At 43.2% G+C, this 24383-nt stretch overlaps 1 protein-coding gene across 2 annotated transcripts in view; it reads right to left on the bottom strand.

The window, feature by feature from the left end:
• Positions 1 to 1546: 1546 nt before the first annotated feature.
• OTUD5 (OTU deubiquitinase 5) overlaps positions 1547 to 24383 on the bottom strand; it is a 118500-nt gene continuing 95663 nt past the window's right edge. Inside the window, exons 3-9 of one of the 2 annotated variants that reach the window (XM_073599792.1) lie at positions 22897 to 22961; positions 19916 to 20072; positions 18849 to 18997; positions 10613 to 10798; positions 10202 to 10400; positions 2310 to 2414; positions 1547 to 2230 (exon numbers count right to left, since the gene is read on the bottom strand). In XM_073599792.1, coding sequence (XP_073455893.1) covers positions 2109 to 2230; positions 2310 to 2414; positions 10202 to 10400; positions 10613 to 10798; positions 18849 to 18997; positions 19916 to 20072; positions 22897 to 22961 — 983 coding nt within the window. In that variant the 3' untranslated portion in view covers positions 1547 to 2108. The remainder of the gene's footprint in view (positions 2231 to 2309; positions 2415 to 10201; positions 10401 to 10612; positions 10799 to 18848; positions 18998 to 19915; positions 20073 to 22896; positions 22962 to 24383) is intronic. The other variant, XM_073599793.1, reaches the window with a different exon arrangement.

Below are 24383 nucleotides of genomic sequence, written 5' to 3'. Positions count from 1 at the left end.
AGAGGTAAAAAAGTCTGCTGCTTCCGTGACACAGCGTGACTCTGAGCAAAGCATGAGAAGTTACGTGCTCCATACAGCCCCCAGTGGTGACACTTGGGCATGACAACATTTACTTTAAAGGAGACATTTCATAAGAAAACTGAAAAATTCCTTAGAAAACTCCACTTACCTTTCCCGCCGCAGGGTTTTCTGTGGTAAAACCAACAGACCCAATCTTCATCCTTCACGATGGGTTCCGTTAACAAACCTTCAGGAACCGGGGACCCTCGGAGAACCCACAATCCCGGACCTGTAATAGCACCCCGCCAGCTCTCTAAAAAGAGAAGCGTTTACAAGCAAAACCTTGTTTCTTCGGATACGAGGCCCGGGCACCATTCAATTTGGCCTAAAAGACACTTTGAATGGATCTGGCTGCATAGCTAGCCCCAGCAAGGATTGCTCCAGAGGAGCTCAGCACAGCACACCAACACCTAAGACACTGGCGAAAAAACTGAGATGCTCCCGGTATGGGAGGGGTTACATAGGGAGGCAACTTCCTGTTTAGGGTGTGCCAGTGTCCAGCACCTGAAGGTGGACTATAACCCACATAGTAATTACTATGGCTCTGTGTCCCGTGATGTACGATTAATGAAATAGATCAATGCACATTTTAAAGCAGAACTAAATTCCATTTGGTGAGGGAGGCTCTTGCCATAATGTGCAAGGATACATTTAAGCCCTGCTTTATGGATGAATTCCAGGCCCTCAGGTAAAATTCTTGATACTGCCACATTTTGCAGCTACCTCCCATTCCACCACATATGCCTACTGGCCCATCATTATGATGGCTTGCAATGCTGGCCAATAGAAATAAGGTAGGTGGTAAATAGAGAGCCGGAAAATGTTTGAGCTTTGCCTGTGAGAACAGTCTGGGGTTGGGCTGTAGGGTTAAGGATCTGGAGATTGCAAGTACCTTTATATCTTACAGTTTTCATTATTTTGACTGAGTTGCTTTAAGTGATATATAAAACTAAGAACAAAAATGCAAGATACTGCAGCATACCAGTACTTGGATGAGGTGGCTGCATTAGTTCTTTTTTTTTCAGCCTAAGTATATTTACTGCAAGTACAGAAAAACACCTGTTGCTCTTGCTGGAATTCCAAGTGTCCTTGTAACTTCTTATACACTGAACAGCTATCACAAGCAATATCAGCTTTCCCAGCTATCTTTTGTAAACCATAAAATACCTCCCACCTATGTAGAGGCTGTGAAGAAAGGCAAATGTGTCTGTAGTTCACATCAGGAGAGCAGCCCTGGTGTGGCAACACTGCTCTCCGTAGATGTACAGTACAGTGAAAGAGCATTGTCACTATGGCAGGAAGTCTGGAAGATGATTAAATAAATATAAAAAGGAGGAAAAAGCCTAAAAAGGAAAAACTAATGCAGGCATCACATCTAGGGACTGGTAAGCTACAATACATATTTTGTTGTTTAGTTCAGATATGCTTTAAGTGACATGAGCATGAAATAAAACTCCACCACTAATAATTAGACCAAACACATAACTTACAGCACGCATTCATTCTTGTATAAGACTTTTTTTTGCAATTTTTTTTCATTTTCTCTTCTTTCTTAATAAGAAAAAAAGTTATTCCTAGGTGATTGGAACATCCTTTTGATAAGATACAAACAAAAAAAAAAAAAAATCAGGAAGATACAAAAGTGGAAAGCTCCACTAGTTCAGTCATTCTCCCCTCTGCACACCCATCGTATCTATCTAAAAGATGGAATTGCAAAGTCAGAGCAGCCCCCGCTGGAGCCAGTCAAGCAGCCCAGGTCAGCTGCTGCAGGCGGTGGAAAGGAGATCTGGAAGTGTCAAGGTGGATGGGGCACTGGGCTGTCAATATTCTCTGGAACATGCAGCTATACAAGTCCTCCAGGGCTAGTAGGAAAGGTAGATTTACAGAAAAAAAAAAAAAAAAAAGAGCATCATTCAATGTAGAGATCACAAAGTGAGCATGTTATAAACTGGTGGGAGAGGAAAGGAGGGGTGGGGTGGAGGGGGAGGCAAGCAGAGAAAAAATCGAGACGGGAGAATGGGATGAGTGGAAGAAGTCCAATGTGTATATCAGCTGTGGTCTGGGGAAGGGTCCCGCCGCAGGGTGTTTTTCTTCACTGAGTCTAAGTATTCCTGTTGTGACACGGCTAAAACAGAGGCGAGTATTTCATCGTCATCCCAGTCTTTCAGACCTACGGGCAAGAAGAAATAGCAGCATTGGAAATTGTAAATAGTAGCTTCTCAACAGATCAAAGGAGGCAGCACACTCACCAAACGCTGTGGGGGACATGTGCTGCATGATGGCTCTGCATTCCAGTGCCGGGTACAAAGACACCAAGGGGGAAGTTGCTCTGTCAGCTCCGGAGTTGCTTGGGCCTACAAGACAAAAACATGTCATTGTGAGATCATGTGACCATACAGAACTATATTACCCCCAAATATGAACTGTACTGGTTCAAGCAAACATGACGACCAAAAAGATGTACAAGGTCTCTATCTGGCAGAAGTCTTAAAGCTTTGAGCCAAGGTTAATCTTGTGACAGGTGCTAAAAGACATTGCCCATGGTGCAAAGGTCAAAACTGATTAATTCAGCAGTTAAAGAAATACGTCATTCCTCTCTTCACTTCTCAATGCCCCATAATTGTTAGAAATCTGGTGAAAGTGTAGACGCGGCACAGGGCTGTCAGGTAATTGGCACCTAGCAGAGACCCCCAGTATGTCTGCGCTAGTGCAGGAGATCTTGGCGTATGCAAACAGATGTTAGTTTTTGGATATCAGGCACTGTAGAGACCTATGGCACCTGTGAGCATGCACCGGAATTCCCTGCGCATTTGCCTACATGCTTAAAAGGGTGTCATGTGTGTGAATGTGCCGAATCTTCCAGCACGTATGTGTCCTCTGTAAAGAAATGCCTTCTGAGATATATATATATAAAATCTGATTGCTAAGGAGGGGGCTGGGAAGCTGGCCGCTGCATCCTTAACAACCGATGAGTCATCAGCTGTCAACGGGGTTCCCCGCTGACAGCTGAATGTAAAAGAAAAGATTGCCGGCAAAAAATTCCTATAAATCCCCTGCCCGTAGACTCCCACAAGCACCGGCCAGGGATGTTGGGAAGAGGCCCTTGACCCCATCAATATGGGGGGCAAGGTACTTTGGGGTGGGGGGCGCAAAGTCCCCTCTGAATCCATACTATACCTGAAAGGCCTGGCACGGACCTGAGGGGGACCCCCCATTTTTTTTTTCTTTGCGATTGTTTGCCGCCAATTTTTTTTTTTTTTACAGTCAGCTGTCAGCAGGGAACCCCGCTGACAGCTGATGATTCATTGGTTAAGGACGTGGCGGCCAGCTTCCCGGCTCCCTCCTTAGCAACCAGCATATATACAGTGCGTTTAATGAGGGGGAAAAAAAAAGGTTTTAAAAACGGATGTCAGCAGGTCGTCCGCTAACATCTGTTTTTCATCCATTCTGGGTTTTTTTTACGGATGAAAAAAAATAGGGTTTCCCTCTGTCATAAAAAACGGAGCCTGGCAAAGACACATGTTAGCGGATGATCTTCTTTACATGACATCACATGCAGATTTTAGGTCATCCTTTCGATCTTCATATGAAAGAAACAGAGTAGATACAAAGTAACAACAATGTTACTTTGCATTTTTGAAATCAAGCTTTCAAAAAGTGTTTACAAACACTGCTCACAAGCTCTATATTTGACAGCAACAGACCTATTATTTAGCAAGTACCAGCTGTCATTTTGAAAGCCAGGAATGGGGGAGCAGGACAGGGCGAACTACATGCACCCTGTAAACTTTAATTACTTTTTTGGAGTATACATAGCATGCACAAGGTACAGGTATATCTCAACGCAATTTTTTACCGTCCGGTCATTACCATAATTGCCGTTAGCTGGACAGGGAGACAAGTGAGGCCAAGATGGCTGCCACTCGTCTCTATGCCCTTCGAGGACCGGAGCAACATTTGACATCACTTCTAGTTCCCGGGCCATAATAAAACAATTTTTTTTTTTTAAAGTAAAAAAATAATAATTTTTTTTTCCTTTTGCTTTTAAAAAGGTAAAAGATCTGTTTGACCCTAGATCTCTCAATAAAGAGGACCTGTCATGCTTATTTATATTACAAGGGATGTTAACATTCCGTGTAATAGAAATAAAAGTGATTAAAAAAAAGGGACAGTGTAAAAATGTTAAATAAAAAAGCAAAATAAGAAAAGAAAAAAAATTCAAGTGCCCCATCCGTCCGTGCTTGTGTGTAGAAGTGAACGCATACATATGTCGTGCAAGCATATGTAAACATGTTCAAACCACACCCATGTGTGGTATAATAGCGATCGTTCAAGCAAGAGCAATAATCATCTAGCACTCCTCTGTAACTCTAAACAGGTAACTAAGTACCGTAGTTTGTCGCCGTTCCACAACAAATCTTTCACATTATACAAAAAAAAAAAAATTGGGGTAATTATTGTGCTTTGTTTTCTTTAAATTCATTAAAGTGTATTCTTTCCAAAAAAAAAAGCGTCTGAAAGACTGCTGTGCAACATAAAAGTACCGTAGTTTGTCGCCGTTCCACGACAAATCTTTCACATTATACAAAAAAAAAAAAAAAAATTGGGGTAATTATTGTGCTTTGTTTTCTTTAAATTCATTAAAAAGTGTATTCTTTCCAAAAAAATGCGTCAGAAAGACTGCTGTGCAACATAAAATATTGCAACAATCACCATTTTATTCTCTAGGCTCTGCTAAAAAAAAAAAAAAAAAAAAAAATGGGGGTTCCAAGTAATTTTCTAGCAAAAAATACTAATTTAAACTTTTAAACAAAAAGTTCCAGAAAAGGCCTGGTCTTCAAGTGGGTAAGGAAGGGTTTAAAGCACAGGGCCAGAATGTCGGGAGACATTTGCTGGTACAAAAAATACCGGCCAACATTCTGCCCGTGTGCATGTGAGACGCGCATGCTGGAAAACCAGCAGCCGATCAGCGTTCTCAGCCAATGGCAGACAGCACTGATCGGAGTGTTCAGGCAGGGGAGCCGTCCCCCTGTCAGAACACAACAGCTCAGCGGGGGAGATCGCTGGACTAACCTCGCATGGTTAGTACAGCAGATCCTGCCTGGAGCTGTCAGTTTTTTTTGTGCAATCCCATGTACCAGGCTTAAGGGTCATGTTTTTGATACTGTCTGTGTATTTGCTGAGAATATTTTTCCCAGTGACTAGTCATTGAACGGAAAGTGACAAGACAATGAGAGTGAGAGCGATAACACCAAATTTAACACACCTGCTCCCCGTTCACACCTGAGACCTTGTAACACTAACGAGTCACATGACACCGGGGAGGGAAAATGGCTAATTGGGCCCAATTTGGACATTTTCACTTTTGTTGCCAGAGATTTAGACATTAATGGCTGTTTGATGTTATTTTGAGTGGACAGCAAATTTACACTGTTATACAAGCTGTACACTCACTACTTTACATTGTAGCAAAGTGTCATTTCTTCAGTGTTGTCACATGAAAAGATATGATAAAATATTTACAAAAATGTGAGGGGTGTACTCACTTTTGTGAGATACTGTATGTTTTTTAGGAAAGATTCTAGGGAATAAAATGGCTATCGTCGCAACTTTTTAACCACTTGCCAACCTCCGCATGTACATATACGTCCCTTTTTTGGAGGCAGATATCGTTGTTATGGCAGCAGCTAGCTGCCATAACCCCGGTATCTCCGTGTTCGGCCGGCTACAAGATAAAAGTGGTCTCTGCGGCGGATTCGCTGCGAGATCACTTTTATTGGTGGCGTGAGAGGGGCACTCCCTCTCGCCACGATCCGGTGCCCTCCGCCGCTGCCGGCGGCTCCGGTAAACGATCGTGCTTGTCCCCTGGGCTGACATGGAGACGAGTGAGGGGAAGATGGCCCCCACCCGTCTCCATGACACTGCAGGGCGGAAGTAACGTTATAACGTCACTTCCGTCCATAGATCTTAAAGGCACATTTTTTCAATGTCATTTTTTCAAATGACAATTTTTTTTTTATTGCATTTAAGTCAAAATATGAGATCTGAGGACTTTTTGACCCAAAATCTCATATTTAAGAGGACCTGTCATGCTTTTTTCTATTACAAGGGATGTTTACATTTCTTGTAATAGGAATAAAAGTGATCCAAATTATTTAAAAAAAAAAAAAAAACAGTGTAAAAATAAATAAAATCAAGTAAAATAAATAAGAAAAAAAAACCTCTTTTTAAAACGCCCTGTCCCGACGAGCTCGCGCGCAGAAGCGAACGCAGACGTGAGTCACCGTGATCGGTAGAGCGAGAGCAATTATTCTAGCCCTAGACCTCCTCTGTAATGCAAAACATGCAACCTGTAGAATTTTTTAAACGTCGCCTATAGAGATTTTTGAGGGTAAAAGTTTGACGCCATTCCACAAGCGGGCGCAATTTTGAAGTGTGACATGTTGGGTATCAATTTACTCGGTGTAACATCATCTTTCACAATATAAAAAAAAATTGGGCTAACTTTACTGTTGTCTTATTTTTTTATTCAAAAAAGTGCGCTTGGAAGACCGCTGTGCAAATACGGTGTGAAAAAAGTATTGTAATGACTGCCATTTTATTCTCTAGGGTGTTAGAAAAAAAAAAAACAATATATAATGTTTGGGGGTTCTAAGTAATTTTCTAGCAAAAAAAAACTGTTTTAAACATGTAAACACCAAAATCTCAAAACGAGGCTGGTCTTTAAGTGGTTAAATCACAAGGTATTTGCGCAGAAATTTTTCAAATGCGTTATTTTTGGAAAATAACTGTTTAATGAATAACAAAAAAAAAAAACAAAAAAAAAAAAAACAACACAGTAAAACACCCGTGGAATGGTGTCAAACTTTGGTACTTAAAAATCTCCAAAGGCAATGCTTTAATTTTTTTTTACAGGTTACCAGTTTAGAGTTACAGAGGAGGTCTTGGGCTAGAATTGTCGCTCTTGCTTGAACGCATGTGGCGATACCTCACGTGTGATTTGACACTGATTACATATGTGGGCGCGACTTACTTATGCGTTCGCTTCTGTGCGCGAGCACGCGGGGACGGGGCGCTTTAAATTTTTTTTTTATTGTTTATTTTACCTTACCTTTTTTTTTTAAAGAGAAAAGTGTAAAAAAATAATTCCTATTACAAGAATGTAAACATCCCTTGTAATAAGAATAGCGCGTGACAGGTCCTCTTTATGGAGAGATCTGGGGTCCAAGACAATCTTTCCTCCAGGTTGGAAAGGCTGAGATAAAAAAAAAAGAACTGTCTCGACCCTTTCCAGCCGAGTCCCCAGCAATGTTTACATCCACCGGCCAGGATGTGACGCCATAACATCGCGCCCCGGCCTCCGAGGGTCATAGAGATGACTGGGACCATCTGGTCACCAGAAATCTCCGCGATCAACTTCCTGGCAGAGACTGATTTGTTCTCCGGCTCGTGGATCGCACGGGCGAGCCCGGAGAAGCACCAGAGGGCGGCAGGAGGGGGGGGATCTCCCCTCCTACCGCCTGTAACAATCAAGCGGCTGAACTGCCACTATGATTGTTCTTAAGGTGCACAGAATCGCCAGCTGAAGAAGATGATATCCGAATGATGCCTGTATCTGCAGGCATTATTTAGATATCCCCACTCAAAGTCCAGGACATCATATGATGTCCTTGGGCTGGAAGGGGTTAAAACATTTTTTATCTTTAATGTAATAGAATGGTCCTTTAGCAAACACGATGTAAAACAAGGTCACATCAAGAAAACATTTTGGTAGCAAATACAACATACAAGGAAGTGGAAAAATGAAATCAAACATTTCAATCTCTGCAAAATCAGTTAATTACAAAACAGCACAGGTCTTTAACATTCTTGAATGTGTTCATATATCACATAAACACCCAAAAAAGCTGTTCCCCATTAAGATAAGGACTTTCCACTATCCATTTCCTCTACTGACCACATATCATGAACATTGGTGCTAAGATAAATACACATTTTGACACTGCTAATCGCTCTCTGAAAAAAAGCTAGTTTTCTAGTTGATCCAAAAGCTTTGTTATTTTGCACATCCAAAAATACTAGTATGAACACATTCTGAACATGTATGTATGTCTGAACAGCACTGCAAAGTGGAGTCCTTCGGTAGGCCGGGTATTTGAAGTATAAGGCTACATTCATACCAGCGGTTAAGGCTAGTGAGAACTGTAATGGCAGAAATCTTTTGTTCACAGCTGTGGATGAGAGCAGCTAGGTGCAGTCGCTGGCCTGGATTCACTGTAATGACAGATCCCCGGCAGCCGCAGCTATTCACAGTTCTCCGTACAGCCAGTGATTCCTTGTGGTGATCGCTGCTGTACACACACACACTGTGCAGTTACTTGTAATGTGGCAGCTCGCAGTCTTGCGTCATGGCTCCACATTTATTACGACAGCTCTCCAATATCCCTGGCACCTAATTGAGGTTTTCAAGTGAAATGCTGGAAAATCCCAATAGAGCTGAGGTGAGGAGAGATGACCAAGAACAGGAGCGCTTTTTCTTTATTGCTTATGCACTGCACTCACCTATCACATTGATGACTACAATTACCATGATTTCACATGAGGGGTGAACACAGACGATGCTTGCTGCTATATGAATAAGATCAGAGAAGAATGTGGCGCATATAGCAAAGATCCTGAAAATGATCTTTGACCTGTGGTCTGCTTTTATATATACACCAGAGGAAACGTAAAATAAATGTATTAATCAATTCAGCTCCGGAAAATTTTACCCTCTTCATGACTAGGTCATTTTTTGCTATGCGGCACTGTGCTACTTTAACTGACAATTGCGTGGTCATGTAATGCTGTACAAGTAAAGATTTTTTTTGGTTGCATTTGATCACCTCTGTGTTTTTTATTATACAAAAGATCAACTATTTGAAAAAAAAAACAATATTTTTTACTTTCTGCTAAAAAACGTATCCCATAAAAAAAAAAAAAAAAAAAAAAAAAATCAAACTACTTAAAAGGAGTTGTTGCATTCTATGCATTCAGATAAAAAAACACCTTCTGTGTGTAGCAGCCTCCCCAGCAAGCCCTAATTACTTACCTGTGTCCCATCTCTCTCCAGAGATGTCCACAAGTGTCTTAGCTGTCCGGGACTCTCCTCCTGGTTGGCTGAGACACACAGCAGCGCCATTGGCTCGCATGGCTATCAATCAAAGTCAGTTAGCCAATCATGGGGGGGGGCACCCAGTCTGAATTGACGCATGGAGCTGTGACTCGGCTCGGGTGCCCCCATAGCAAGCTGCTTGCTGTGGGGGCACTCAACAGGAGGGAGGAGCCAGAAGCAGCAAAGATGGACCCAAGAAGGAGGATCTGGGCTGCTCTGTGAAAAACCAACTGCATAGAGGAGGTAAGTATGACATGTTTGTTATTTAAAAAAAAAAAAGACTTTACAATCACTTTAATACAGTCTGATTGAAATGTATTTTGCTACACGTCTTTGGTATTAAAAAAAAAAAAATCACAATAAGTGTATATTAATTGGTTTGTGTCTACATGCTAGGGATATACACTGGAATTTTTTTTTTTTTTAAACTAGTAATATTGGATTTCATAACTTATAAACGGGACTGCGATATTGCGGCGGGCTATCTGACACCGACGCTGGGGGGGACTGACTGCTACTGGCATCACCAGTGACATTATTACAGTGATCAGTGCTAATGATATGTACTGTTACTGGGCAGGAAGGAGTTAACATCTAGGGCGATCAAGGGGTTAAATGTGTGCCTAACGAGTGTTTGTGTGTACTGCTTTTACTGGGGATCTAGTTGTTTTAATTCCTTGTTTAACACAACGAGATCCCTGTCACTGAACACAGCTCTGTGTTGTTTACATTCACAGAGCTGTGTTTGGTGAAGCTCAGAGCCGATCACTGGCCGGGTGCCTCCAGTCAGTGATCGGCATGTGCTGTGAGGAATCACAGCACAGCTGGGCAGGCGTGCAGCGCACCCCCTACCCAGAAATGCAGAATCTTGTATAAATACGTGATTCTGTGCAGCCAGATCGCATTGTAGCAGTAAAACGACAGTACGTGGTCGACAAGTAGTTATAGAAAGGTGAGTCCATGGTAAAAATCAATGGCCGCAGTTACCTGGTGCACACGGTGAGGGAGGTTTTGCTAACACTAGGGCATTTCCGGGGGAAGACGGCTTTGTTTGATCTCCATGAATATCAGGATGTTCAGGGGACCCCGCTGTGCTGCGCTGTCTTGGTGAACGCACGCTCCATTCTTCTGGACCACTTGATGCTGCAGCAGTAGCAGAACTGCAGGTTGCAGTGGCCTTGCGGGGCTGTGAATATAAAGAAAGGTTGGAGGTTTCTCATTAGCAATATGAACAAGAGAAAATAAGTACAGTAGAGAAGAAACAGGAGGAAGACGTGCCAGCACATAGGTAGAAGTTGGGGACGAGACAGAAAGCATGAAAGGCCAAGTTTTTATTGCAAAATGCGTGAATGAAATAATAAAACAAGGAAAAATTAAATAAATTGCCGATAGGGTTACCTGTCTGGCCTGCTTCTCTTGGTCCCTTAACCACTGCAGGTAAGATTCCCGAGCAACTTGTTCCTCAATGGCCTCATTTGTAGCTTCCCAGTCTGTGGCCCTCTTTTTATCTTCTAACATTTGTTGCTCGATCCAGGACTCTTCTGAGGTGCGAATGGCATTTTTCATCAGTGATTGATCTGCATACTAAAAACACAGACAGATTGAAAGAGCCTCATAGTTAGTAATATCACTGTTGAGAGATACAAGGGAGTCCAATGTGATCAGCCAATCAGACTTCAGCTGTCAATTTTCCAGTGCTAAAAAACTAACAAATCTGAGTTGTTTCTAATGCCCCAAAATAAAACCTAGCTCTGCTGGATTCCCTGAGAGGGATTATATGAGATTGAGGGGTAATTTTCTGACCTACCCCAGGACCTCAGAAATAACGCCTGTTGCTTGAGGAGCAAAAAACATGACTAAAGATTATAAAAAAAAAAAAAACCTACATCATGTTCAATAAACTATATGTCTGCATGCACACCTTCGTGTTCTGGAAATGTGGGCAGAAACACGCATTTCTGTCTGCATTCCCGGATACAGGCGACAAATGCACCAAAATGGGCATTGAGCTTGCGGTGCCATTATTTCTTAATGGTACCCCAAATGCGGGTTAAAGTCATGTGTTTTGTCAGGAGCCAAAACACATTGCAACAATGCACGAGGCTCACAGTCATAAGAAAAAAAAAAAAAAAAAAAAAAAAAAAAAAGAAGAGCAGGAGCTACTTTGGCACGTGTGTTCAAGTGAATGGGCTGCCCTATGCGGTCAAGCAGGGGTAAATGCAGGCTAAAGCATCTTATATGAAACTGCTTTTCAGTAATGATGTACACATTTTTTGTACTCCACCACAGATTTGAAAGTATAACTCCAAATTACGCCACATACATTTGAACAACACCTGTTATGTTCCATACTGTAACCAATTAAACACAGAACAAAGTTAATTTTTATATATTTCATTTTAAAAGGCTCCCCATACCTGGTACTTTCTGGTACAGGAAACAAGTATCTCTACTACTCTTCCTCAGTGCTGGCCAACCACCAGGCTCAAGCACTGTCACATGAAAGCAGGGAGAGAGTCTCCTTAGCTCTGTGTGAGCTCTGAGCAGTGATGTGAAGCACATAGGCCTTCATTTTCTGTGCTTCTGCAGGCGAACAACATTGTGGAAGAACAAAGGAAAAGTAACCAGGGAGGAGGGAAACCCGATGCTTTGCCCTGCATGATACACCAATATACAGGTGCATCTAAAAAAAAAAAAAAATTGTATCTCATCAAAAAGTTAAATTTATTTCCATTCAAAAAGTGAAACTCATATTGTATAGATTAATTACACACAGAGTGATATATTTCAAGCATTTCTTTCTTTTAATTTTGATTATGGCTTACAGCTAGTGAAAACCCAAAATGTAGTGTCTCAGAAAATTTGAATATTACAGAAGACCAATGAAAAAAAAAAAATTAATACAGAAATGTTGGCTTACCAAAAAGTATGCCCATGTACAGTATAGTATGCACTCAATACTTGGCCGGGGGTCCTTTTGCATGAATTACTGCATCAATGCGGCATGGCATGGAGGAGATCAGCCTGTGGCACTGCTGAGGTGTTATGGAAGCTCAGATTACTTTGATAGCAGCCTTCAGCTCCTCTGCATTGTTGGGTCTGGTGTCTCCTCTTCTTATTGACAATACCCCAGATTCTTTATGAAGTTTAGGTAAGGCGAGTTTGCTGGCCAATCAAACACAACGATACCATGGTCATTAAACCAGGTATTGGTATTTTTGGCAAAGTGAGCAGGTGCCAAGTCCTGCTGGAAAATAAAATTAGCATCTCCATAAAGCTGGTCAGCAGAGGGAAACATGAAGTGCTCTAGAATTTCCTAGTAGAGGGCTGCGCTGACTTTGGACTTGATAAAACACAGTGGACCAACACCAGCAGATGACATGGCTCCCCAGATCATCCCTGACTGTGGAAACTTCACACTGGACATCTTGTAACTTGGATTCTGTGCCTCTCCACTCTTCCTCCAGACTCTGGGACCTTGATTTCCAAATGAAATGCAAAGTTTAGAAGAATTTGGACCAATGAGCAACAGTCCAGTCCAGTTCTTAGACCAGGTAGAGACATTTTTGACATTGTCTCTGGTTCATGAGTGGCTTGACTCGAGAAATGCAACAGTTGTGGCCCATGTCCTAGATATGTCGGTGTGTGTGGTGGCTCTTGAAGCACTGACACAGCCGTAGTCCACTCCTTCTGATTCTCCCCCAAATTCTTGAATGGCCTTTGCTTCACAATTCTCTGTTGCTTGCGCACCTTTTTTTAACCGCACTTTTTCCTTCCACTCAACATTCCATTAATATGCTTGGATACAGCACTCTGAACAGCCAGCTTCTTTAATATTGAACTTTTTCAAACTTTTTCAAAATATTCCAAATTTCTGAGATACCGAATTTTGGGTTTTCACTAGCTGTAAGCCATAATCATCAAAATTAAAAGAAAGAAATGCTTGAAATATATCACGCTGTGTTTCACTTTTTGAATTACTGAAATAAATTAACTTTTTGATGATATTGTAATTTTTGGAGATGCACCTGTACATGTTTACAGCACCATAAGAATAAGTCATCATGTTTCTTTAATTTGGCTGTACCTGTGGTGATGTACTAGGTCAGCTAAATACATTCTAGGGGCATAAAAACAAATGGTGTTCAAAGCCTTGCAGATTGATTTATTTTAAAAGAAGACATAACCCAAGTTAAAAACACAGCTCTGTCTCTTTGTGGAAGCAGTAGTCTCTGTAGAGGTCTGACACACCTCCGCAGGAGTCAGAGGTAAAGATTTCCAACCAGCAGAAAGCATGAGCCCTAGCTCTCAGCAGGGGCATATGGGACCTCTGCAGAAAGACTTCATACAGAGAGCAAGGGTCCTTCTCTGCAGCATGTGGCTGCTTTGTAAAGAACACAAGATGTACGACCCAACATGCTTTGATACAACTGGAATGTATTCAGCTGAATTAGGATTTAAAGAAAAATTCCAGGTATAGACATTTTTTACATAGTTACAATGTTCCAGCTTGGACCAATGTAACTATGCATATACCATCCTGGCTAATGCCACAGGAAGCTTGAATTCACTGAAGTACAGTAGACAATGCTACTCAAGTAATCTTCACTTTGCTTCCTGGTCCCGCACGAGTGTCTTTCCTGCTGCATTCTGCTAACTGGAAGTTGGCTGCTCGGCACAGGCAACATTCAGAGAATAATTTGCATTTTCTGAATGCAAAACATTCTCTGATGAGGTAAATAGGTGGGGGATTGACATCATATATAAAATATACACCTGAAATTCTTCTTTAAAGGACTTCTGGAATTTCTATGGGTGGGTGCATTTCAAATATATGTGCCCTACTGTATAAATCTTTCGCCAGGTAGAGCCATTTATAAGGTTTAGCTGTGGGTGAATCACAACAGCATGTATGTTGAGCTATAATGTAGCATCTTTTTCTTCTAGTCCAAGGTACACAGGAATACAAAAACAGTCGAGTTATACTTCCGTCTACAGGAGGATGGGACACTAGCAAACAAAGTTTTAAGCCAGCACTTTTACAATTTCTCTTCTACTTAGCATTCCTTAGTTTTGAGAGAAAGCAATATACAGAGCTAAAAAAACAACAAGACCTTAAAGTGGAGTTCCACCCAAAAATGAAACTTCCGCTTATCCAGTCCCCCCCCCTTCCGGTGTCACATTTGACACCTTTCAGGGGCGAGCAGATACCGGTCTAATACAGCTATTATGCCATGTACGACCCCCCCCCCCCTCCGTCTTCAGGGAGGCACACAGGTCCCAGAAGGCAGCAGGGACCAGTCAGGATGCACAGTGTGACATGCGCATGCGCAGTAGGTAACCAGGCTGTGAAGATGCAAAGCTTTACTTCCTGATTCCCTTGCGTAACATGCTGGCGCCTGCACCCGGGAGCCAAAGGACAGGTCGGGTGAGGATATCGCGGGCGCCCAGGACAGGTAGGTGTCCTTATTTTAAAAGTTGCTGACTTAATTTTTTTTTTTTGGCGGAACTCCACTTTACAGCACTTGAAGAAACATTTTTTTATGCTAGTATAAAAAAAAGTTTCTCCATCCATTTATCCATTGAGGGACACAGTAATTCAGAAACAGTTGGGATATTGAAAACATTTCCAGAGAAATTGGCAACATCCACTAACAAAACCAAGGGACTTTTAACACAGGACCACCAGAAGGACCACAGCCTGAAGCTGAACCATATGAGGGGACCATGAGAGGATGGAGGAGCCACCTGATGCTTAGACCAGGAAAGAAGAAATCACTGCCAAGAGGAATGACTCTACCTAAAAGAACACCGAGCCAGCACCAGCATAGTGCTGTGAAGCAAAAAACATCAAAACAGGTAAAACTAGGCAACTACTTGATGAGGATGAAAAATACCAACAATGCAATATGGTCAACTAAAAGAACACTGGTGAAAATCCCTCCTGGGAGAACAGGCCTTACACACTTAACCTTTGAAATTCAGGGATGCAAGGTACCAGGAGAATAATTAGCTTGCCTGGCCTGACAACCTACCTTGCACAAGATATAAAAGGACAGCAAGAACCTCACAGTATAATATCTCAAAGCCTAACCAAAGAGACCCTTAAGACTGGTAGATATCCAGGGGTATTGACCCTGAAGTCATCCTGACTGAATAAGGGAAGTGGGGTGCGCAAGAGGTACCCCTACAAGAGTAGGCAAGGATGAGGGTATACTATAGCCTCAGACAAGTGCATGTGAAACCAGACAAGCAGGAGGATGAGTAAAGCTCTTTCACCAAAAACACCCGGGAGGCCCAAGAGAGGAACTGCATGATCTGTCCAACCTTAATTATAAAAATCATCTGATCTGCCCTGGTCGTGAGAAGCATGCACAGCCATGGAATGCAGGGCAGGAACCTTAGCAAAACAGCCAATCCACCTGATAAGGAACAGAACTGAGAAAGGGATTTGGAGAAACCTCCTCAAAAGGTTGCAGAACAACAATTAAAGGAAAATCTAACCCCAGGTGTTTGGGTCCCACAAAGGCCTCTGGATGTACTCTATCCCAACAGGGAGCACCTGCAGTGGGACTACAGTGTGTGCCGTCTGCTGATAATTCAGGGGAACACAACGTTCCCCAGCAATGGTGTCTTCCTGCCATGCAGGTGATGAAGTGCATCCAGATGCACAAACCGCTCTCTCCAAAGAAGAGACTACCGCTTTATGAGGGTCTGATGCTAACACCAATCTCTAAGGCACACTGTGTGGTTGAGAACAGCACCATGAAACATAGGGACCAGGTCATTCTTCCTGTCACAAGGAGAAGACTCAAAACTTACCTTAGGTGTAGACATTACAGCCAAGTTGTATCCAACAGGCAACAAACAGATTTGAAGTGGGATTCCTCAAAGAGTCGGAGACCAACTGCTCTAGGGAACCAGACTGAAGCCCCCCAATATGGGGCCACCCCTGGATGTTGGGTCCCCCAAGGATGGTGAAAATAAAGCACCCTAATAACCCTAAGAGTCTGATGGGTCCCGTCAGAGACTTCTTGGTCCACAGGGACTGTACACACTCACAAAAGGGAAAGAAGGGGGAATTTCCTGAAAGCCAAGTAAGGGTCCACCTACTTACAGGGTGTGGACTTTTTTAGCAAAGATTTGAGCTGAGCAGTCTTACCTACTGGTGACCATAAACTATGAACACTAGATACCTGTGAGGCCCTATCTGGTCAAAGCTTGCAGGTATTAGGCCCCCTCAGAAGAGTTATATCTGGAAGAGTACAGAAAGCTTTAAAGTAGGGGGGACAAATGGGCCTACTACTATAAGACATAGCAGATGCTGCCAAAGGACACTGAGGGGTTAGGTCCCTGTTAGGAAAGGTAGCAGAAGGAACTAGTCCAAACCGACCTTGTAAATCAAATGATCACTGTGAAAAGGGGTGAATGCTCAGGGGTACCAAATGCCCCAAGGGAGTGCAATTGTAATGGCATTAAAAAGAAGTTTGCTTTTAACAATCAATTTTGAAATGAGTGCAATTTCCTGAACAAAAACCACTTTGGTCGAAAGCGAACATCGTTTGATCCCACTATTAGAAAATTGAATAAATGTTCTTAAAGCGAGAAAATGCAAACAAAATTCTATAAGTGTATGGCCAGTTTTAGAGCATTTTCTGTGGGCAGACTGCTTCACTAACTGGGCAGAAACAGAAAGAAAGTCCAGAGTGGGCATGGATATCCCTGTGGACATGGGGTAGGCCCAGACCAGCCTGATGGGGCTGAAGATGGCTACAATGGGCACAACCCTATAAAAGTAGGGGTCCAAGCTTTACAGATTACAGGCATCAGTCCCATCTGTGGAAACCGGGTAAATGTCCCCAAGACCATTTGGAGAGCACAGGCTGAGGTCATTTGCTGCACCAGGACTGTCCTCTATGTATCTTTGGGAAGACATATTATGCCATGCAGCAGTAAGGAACTGGGCACTGTGATGGGGTTTTCTCCAGAATGAATGGTGGGAAAGAGCGCAGAGCACTCCACCTAGTGCCTAAAGTCAGCACTCAGGTAAAACCCTGTGGTGGCGGGTAAATGTAAAGGCACCCAGTGGTGCAAACAGCGAGGTAGTTCCTGGTGCTGCAGCCTAACCAATCTTGCTCACCAACAAGCGAGTATTTAGAGATAGGATCACACCTGGGGCTGTGCCATGGCTCTGGACTCGGAAAGCACTCTGTGGCTAACACAGTACATAAAGGTCTGGAAAAAGCCAGTGCCTGAAGGTCACATTCTGGGCTAGCCTCACATTTCCACTCTAGCAGGGTCCAAGTACATTTTCTAAAGCGAATGCTGAGGACAATATAGACAGCTTGTTTACAGAAATCAGCTGTGTAGCAAGAAATCCTAAAGGGGTTGTAAAGTCAGAAGGATTTTTATCTTAAAGTGGAGGTCCGCCCACCCCACAAAAAATTTAAAGTCAGCAGCTACAAATACTGCAGTTGCTGAGTTTTAATATATGGACACTTACCTGCCAGGGAGCCTGTGATGTCGGCACCCCAGCTGCTCTTCAGATCGGCTGTCAGGTACAGCCACCATCATTGCTGGTAAGGAAACCCTTTACAGCCGGTTCAAAAACAGGTCCCCGTTCCCCCCTGAAAGGTGCCAAAAGTGGCACCGGATGGGGGGAGACGAATATGCGGAAGTTCCACTTTTGGGTGGAACTCCGCTTTAATGCATTCTATGCATTAAGATAAAAAGCCTTTTGTGTGCAGCAGTCCCCCTCAGCCCCCCCAATTTTTATCGGAGCCCCATCTCCGTCCAGCAATGTCGACGCATGTCTCAGCCATCCGGGACTCTCCCTCCTGATTGGCTGAGATACAGCAGCGGCGTCATTGGCTCCCGCTGCTGTCAAAGTCAGTTAGCCAATCAAGAGAGAGAGGGGCAAAGCCGAACCACAGCTCCGTGTCTGAATGGACACACGGAGCTGTGACTTGGCTCGGGAGCCCCCACAGCAAGCTGCTTGCTGTGGGGGCACTCAACAGGAGGGAGGGGCCAGGAGCACAGAAAAGGCAACTGAGAAAAGGAGGATCCGGGCTGTTCTGTGCAAATCCACTATAATAGAGCATCCTTGTTTTTTTTTTCTATAAAAATAACAAACGAGACATTACAATTACCTTAATTGAAAGACATTAAGACATTTAAAAAAATCCACAAAAAAAAAAAAAAAAAAAAAAAAAAAACACAAAGCAAATAAAGATAGCAGAGAAAGGTTTGACTTGTTTCAGTTTGGCGCTTCTAAGACACTAGCAAAAAACTGAGGCCTGTTGGGTAGAGAAATGGTTATATGGGAGCTGGTTTACGAATTTTATTTTGCCAGTGTGCCAACCTCCTGTAATCTGCAGTACACTCCCAATTGTTTGAGAATTCGTGTTCCTCAATGGACAATAGAAAAAAGTATTTGTGCATTTCAACTTTCAGTGCCCATTTGTGAGTGTTGACAGAAAGCATAGCAAGGCAACCACTCTATGCGCCATGCTCTACCATGCCATTCATCTAGAAAGGCACTCCAACACACTACAGTTGAGTGCACCGCAGCACACACTTTTTTGTCCACTGTGAATTGGCCCTCAGACTTGAGATTTCTCCTCATCCCCCTTACCCCTGGTTTGAAGGATGGCAGGCCCAGGCCAACGCCAATGGTTGCCTTGTTGGGGTTTACCACTGAATTGTAGTGTATATTCCGATGGTAGCTCACTCTGATTGGCTCATCTTCATTTTGCTGGATTCCGTGAAATGTGTTGATTGGTTCTGGACAGAAGAAAGGAGAAAGGTCAGAACTCAAAAGCGTATAGCATAAGGCCTAAACTAGTAGCAGGTCACGAACCTGGCCTCCACAGTTGAAAGTTGTATTAGTAATCCAGTAAAACTTTGTATAGAGTAGAAAAAATTAGAATCTCTGTCAGATGTATATGGCTATCTCTGTCCCCAATTGTCTCCATGACAAAGCAGGAAATGGGTTTATTTCTGAATGATGGGCAGAGGTTCTAACCCTTTATTGCTTTACTAATGCTGCTTTTATTGCGCTTTGTGTCACCAACACAAACCGCGATAAGAAACATTGCATGTGGCTTGGTATGCCCCCCCATTTTCTGGCTTGTCGGGCTTGCATGCTGTTTTTTCCATTTATTTTTCATTGCCACCATTTTTGTTTTTTTACATTCAGCTGATGACTCATCAGTTGTTAAGGACAGGGTGGCGGACTTCCTGGCCAGCTGCTTAACAACAAGCTAATACTTTACACATAATTTGAATCGAGCCATCATTTTTCGACTGATCCGAATTGTTTCACAAATGTGGAATTCGTTTGAAAATTAACGAAACAATATTTAACGAAAACAAAACCACCTTTGTGATCTGTACATATCTAATTAGGGGTGGAGACCTGCTGTTTGAGCAGAAAACAAGCGACAAAACACTTGTAAAACGCTCAAGTCATATGTTTTTAGGTGTTTTTATTGAAGTCTATGGGGCCAAAAACGCTTGTAATCTGCCAAAAAGAATGTACTTTGAGCGACAGGCGTTTTGCTTCAGGAGACAGAGCACTCATATGTGAACAGAGGCCATTGAAATAAATGAGATTTGGCTTGTTGAGCGTTTTAGAGTTACAAGCAGAAAATCGCTCAGGTGTGAAGGGGGTCTTAGGCATATCTGGAATAGTAGTGTTACCTGTCCCATACTGATACACCTCTACAGGCCGGTTGTACATCTCCGCCATGGCCTGCATTTCTATGTGGTTGCCATGGCAGTTGTTTTTCCTCTTGCGGTTAATGTAAGTGGTAAAGTCTTCTGTCACATAATTTGAGAAGTAGTCTGCATTTTTCATCTGTTGAGGGGTAACAAAACATATTTGATGAGAGCACTCCTAGGATGCAGATTCATGTAACAATTCCAATTAACAATATGTGACAGTTAAATCAGGAGACGATAATGTCATTCCAAAAACTTTCACTCCCCTCTTTGATTCACCAGTATGCATAGAGAGCCCCACAGCGCATCCTCGTTCAACAGCTATATGATGGAAAGGAGGGAAAGGGTTGCACACTGACAACATTAGAAAGCATTTTTCCAGTAACACAAATCAATAGTGTTGCTCTCCACCTGTCATCCACCCACTCCATCAGTAGGCCCCTTTTGGGCGAAAAGTGTTGGAGCTGGAGGATGACAGATGGTGAGTCACACTGTGGATTTGTGTTACAGGAATAAAGCTTTTGAACCACTGTGATGTCATCAGTGTGCAGCTCTTTCCTTCCTTTCAAAAGTATGTGGCTGTCACTTTAAAAGAATGTTGAGTAGGCTATAAGAATACAACATAATTTTGAGCATATTGCAAAAAGTTTTAAGTAAATGTCTAAAAGAATTGATGCATAATATGATCTGTATTTTTCAATTCACGTATTCTTGTATTGCAAATGCAAATAATATTAATAAAATGTTATTTGGAAAAAAAAAAAAGAATACAACACAATGAGGAAACGCAAAATGATGGGCCAACAGGAAGGGATGGGAGAAGGTGGGACCAACTAGGAAGTATTAAAGAGAATTGGAATTTACCGAGATTCAGAATACCGGGAGGTGACATCTTTAGGTATGTGTTTTATTCTGATACAAGATTTTGCATATAGACAAGCGCACTTTAACTTCTTGTCTCTTGCGCTATAGCCGAAAGATGGCTGCAGCGCGAGCCTTAATTGCCGGGAGGACATCCTCCTGAGCAAGCGCAGTCTGCGTGACCCTGCGGGTCGCATGCGCTGCTCTCTGTGAGCACCGAGTCTATGAGACTCGGCTGATCACAGATCCGAGTAAGGGGTCGATCCGCGATCAGCTGTTAGCCAATGACGGCTGATCACGTGATGTAAACAGAAGCTCGGTAATCTGTTTTTTTTTCCCCTCATGCTGAGAAAAAAAAGCACCGGCTTCTGTCAGAGGTACATCGGTCCCTCACTCAGAAATCCGCGGCTGTGCTCAGTATCACCTGCCATTACCACAGTGCTGCCCATCAGTGCCACAGATCAGTGCTGCCCATCAGTGCCACAGATCAGTGCCGCCCATCAGTGCCACAGATCAGGGCCACAGATCAGGGCCACAGATCGGTGCCGCCCATCAGGGCCACAGATCGGTGCCGCCCATCAGGGCCACAGATCGGTGCCGCCCATCAGGGCCACAGATCGGTGCCGCCCATCAGGGCCACAGATCGGTGCCGCCCATCAGGGCCACAGATCGGTGCCGCTCATCAGGGCCACAGATCGGTGCCGCCCATCAGGGCCACAGATCGGTGCCGCCCATCAGGGCCACAGATCGGTGCCGCCCATCAGGGCCACAGATCGGTGCCGCCCATCAGGGCCACAGATCAGTGCCGCCCATCAGGGCCACAGATCAGTACCCATCAGCGCAGCCTCTTCAGCGCACAGTGAAAGAAAAAAAATTACCTGTTTTCAAAATTTTATAACAAACTATGAAACAGTTTTTTTTTTTTAATTTCAGTCCCTTTTTGTTTCATTTAGCAAAAAATAATAAACCCAGCAGCAATTAAATACCACTAAAAGAAAGCTCTTATCTGTGTGAAAAAAAAAATCATTTGGGTATAATGTAGCATGACCGCGCAATTGTCATTCAAAGAGTGACAGCACTGAAAGCTGAAAATTGGTCTGGGCAGGAAGGGGGTTTAAGTGCCCAGTAAAGCAAGTGGTTAATCACTTGCCTACTGGGCATTTTTACCTCCTTCCTGTCCAGGCCAATTTTCAGCACTGCACACTTTGAATGACAATTGCGTGGTCATGCAACATTTTACAAGCATGACATTTTTATATTTTTTTCACACAAATAGAGCTTTCTTTTGGTGGTATGTAAACACTACTGGGCTTTTTTATTTTATTTTAACAAAACAAAAAAAACAAAAAAGACCGAAAATTTTGAAAAAAAAAAAAACACACAAAAACTAATTTTCATAGTTATAAAATTTTGCAAACAGATAATTCTCCTTCACTTATGTGTGCCGATGAGGCTGCACTGATGAGACGGCACTGATAGGTGGCATTGATGGGCACTGATAGGTGGCACTAAGGGGTGGCACTGATGGGCACTGGCAGGCAGCATTGATAGGTGACAATAATGATGAGGCACTGATAGGTGGCATTGGTGGGCACTGATAGGTGGCACTGATTAACAGTACTGGTGGGCAATGTTGGGACAGATGTTCCTTTAACAGAAGCCAGTTATCGGCTTTCTTCTTTTCTCCTCATGGTGTGAGCATGAGTGAAAGAAAACCCGATAACTGACTTCTGTTTACATCCTGTGATTAGCTATCATTGTCTGACAGCTGATCACATGGTAAAGGGCCGCTTTGATTGGCCCTTTACCCCAATCTGTGATCAGCCGCGTCCGAAGGACTCCCCAATCACAAAGCGTGCCGCAGGGGGTGCGTGGGCAGCATGAGCATAGGAGGACGTCCATTTACGCCCTCCCAGCAGTGTAAGCCCACACTGCAGTCATATTTCAGCTATAGTGCAGGCAGGAACTGGTTAATTTCTTATAATTCCCCAATTGTAGCAAAATTCAATATTTAACAAAGCAAATGCTAACAAAGTGAATCTTATGCAAGTAAACGATTACAAATATTACAAAAGGCTAACTCTCCAAGCCTCACTCACCAAGTAATCCATGCAGTGTTTCCGGACCACCTCATGCATGTCCTGGTCACCATATACCTGGTCAGCTGAAAAGAGTAACAGAAGTGTAAGATAAACAACAGAAGAGGGAATAACAAATGTGGAATCAACTTAGAAGCCCAACAACAAGGACCAAAGTAGTAGACTGTAGAGCTAAATAAAAGTGAACCTCTAAACTGGTTTAAACTGTTAAAAGTCATGTCTGAAAATAGACACTACCGGGTATCTACTACAAGCTTTGTAAGGCCTTTAAGGTCACTCCAGAAGGAATGTCGAATGCCCCAATTCCTCCTCTCCATGGTTAAGACACATCTACTTGTCAATCCCCATCCAATGAAAGTTAGGCCCCTTTCACACGATCGGACCGTTCAGGTCCACCTGTCAGTTTTGACGGCGGACCTGAACGGGCGCTCCATGTTAGCCTATGGAGCGACGGATATCAGCGGAGACATGTCCGCTGACATCCGACCCGGTCCGATCCGCTGAAAGCAGACGGATGGCCTTACGTCTGGATCTGCGCTGGCGGATCGGGTGAGATCTGACGAAAATGGACATGCTGTCGGTTTTCATCCAATCCCTCCATAGGCAGCAGCGGTGCCTGACAAGCACCTCCCCTCTCAGTGAGCAGAGAGGGACCTGTCATCTGCCAGCTCAGCGGAGATCAACGGAGAGATCTCCCGCTGAGCCGGCGGACCGAGGAGGACTCCGTGGAAGCAGAGTCCGCCTCGTGTGAAAGGGGCCTAACATTGGCACTCTGATTTGACAGGAGGGCATAGAGTGATGAAGTGTAGCTCCTGGCAGGCTTCCCACTCCCGTTCAATGAAAGCACCTCAGTGGCCAGTGAGAGGATGACCGGTAGGTGCAACTTCCCCACAAAGTCAGGAAAGGTAAGCCCTTACTTACAATGTGAAAACTGATCAGAGGGATGCACAGAATTGGTTAACAAGGTAGGCTCCATGTGGTTCCAGCTATAAAAGGTATGACTTTTACAAGTTTAAAAAGGAAGACTGGTTCCTTAAAACTTGAAGTATTTAAAAACAGAATAAAAATCATCTCCCTATTTTCTGTTCATGAATCATCCCCTTTCAAAAATTCTGCTGTAAAACCTTAATGCCTCTTTAAATTATGTTTTAAATTAATGCAACATAAATAACGTGTTAATTTTAATGGGCTGACAGGGCACCTTAAAGGTGAATCCAGGAAATCCGATGCAGCTGTGCATGGTAACTAATCAGCTTCTAACTTCAGTTTGTTCAATAAAGCTTTGACAAACTACAGAGCTGCACTCGATTTTGTACTCTCCAGTTTTAGTAAATCAACCCTATGAGTTAAGTCCAATTAGGGGCATGTCATCTCTAGGACTTCTCTCTATTACCTATAGGGAACTCCTTTTACGAGTTACCTATTGGTTTATTGCACTCCCAAAAGGATACACTCTGGCTGAGAGAGGAAATAAGCACACACAGCAG

Source organism: Aquarana catesbeiana, linkage group LG09, assembly GCF_042186555.1.
Source record: "Aquarana catesbeiana isolate 2022-GZ linkage group LG09, ASM4218655v1, whole genome shotgun sequence".
NCBI classification, from domain to species: Eukaryota; Metazoa; Chordata; class Amphibia; order Anura; family Ranidae; genus Aquarana; species Aquarana catesbeiana.
Note: the sequence above shows the minus strand (reverse complement) of the source record. Positions and strands in the feature narration are given on the sequence as shown.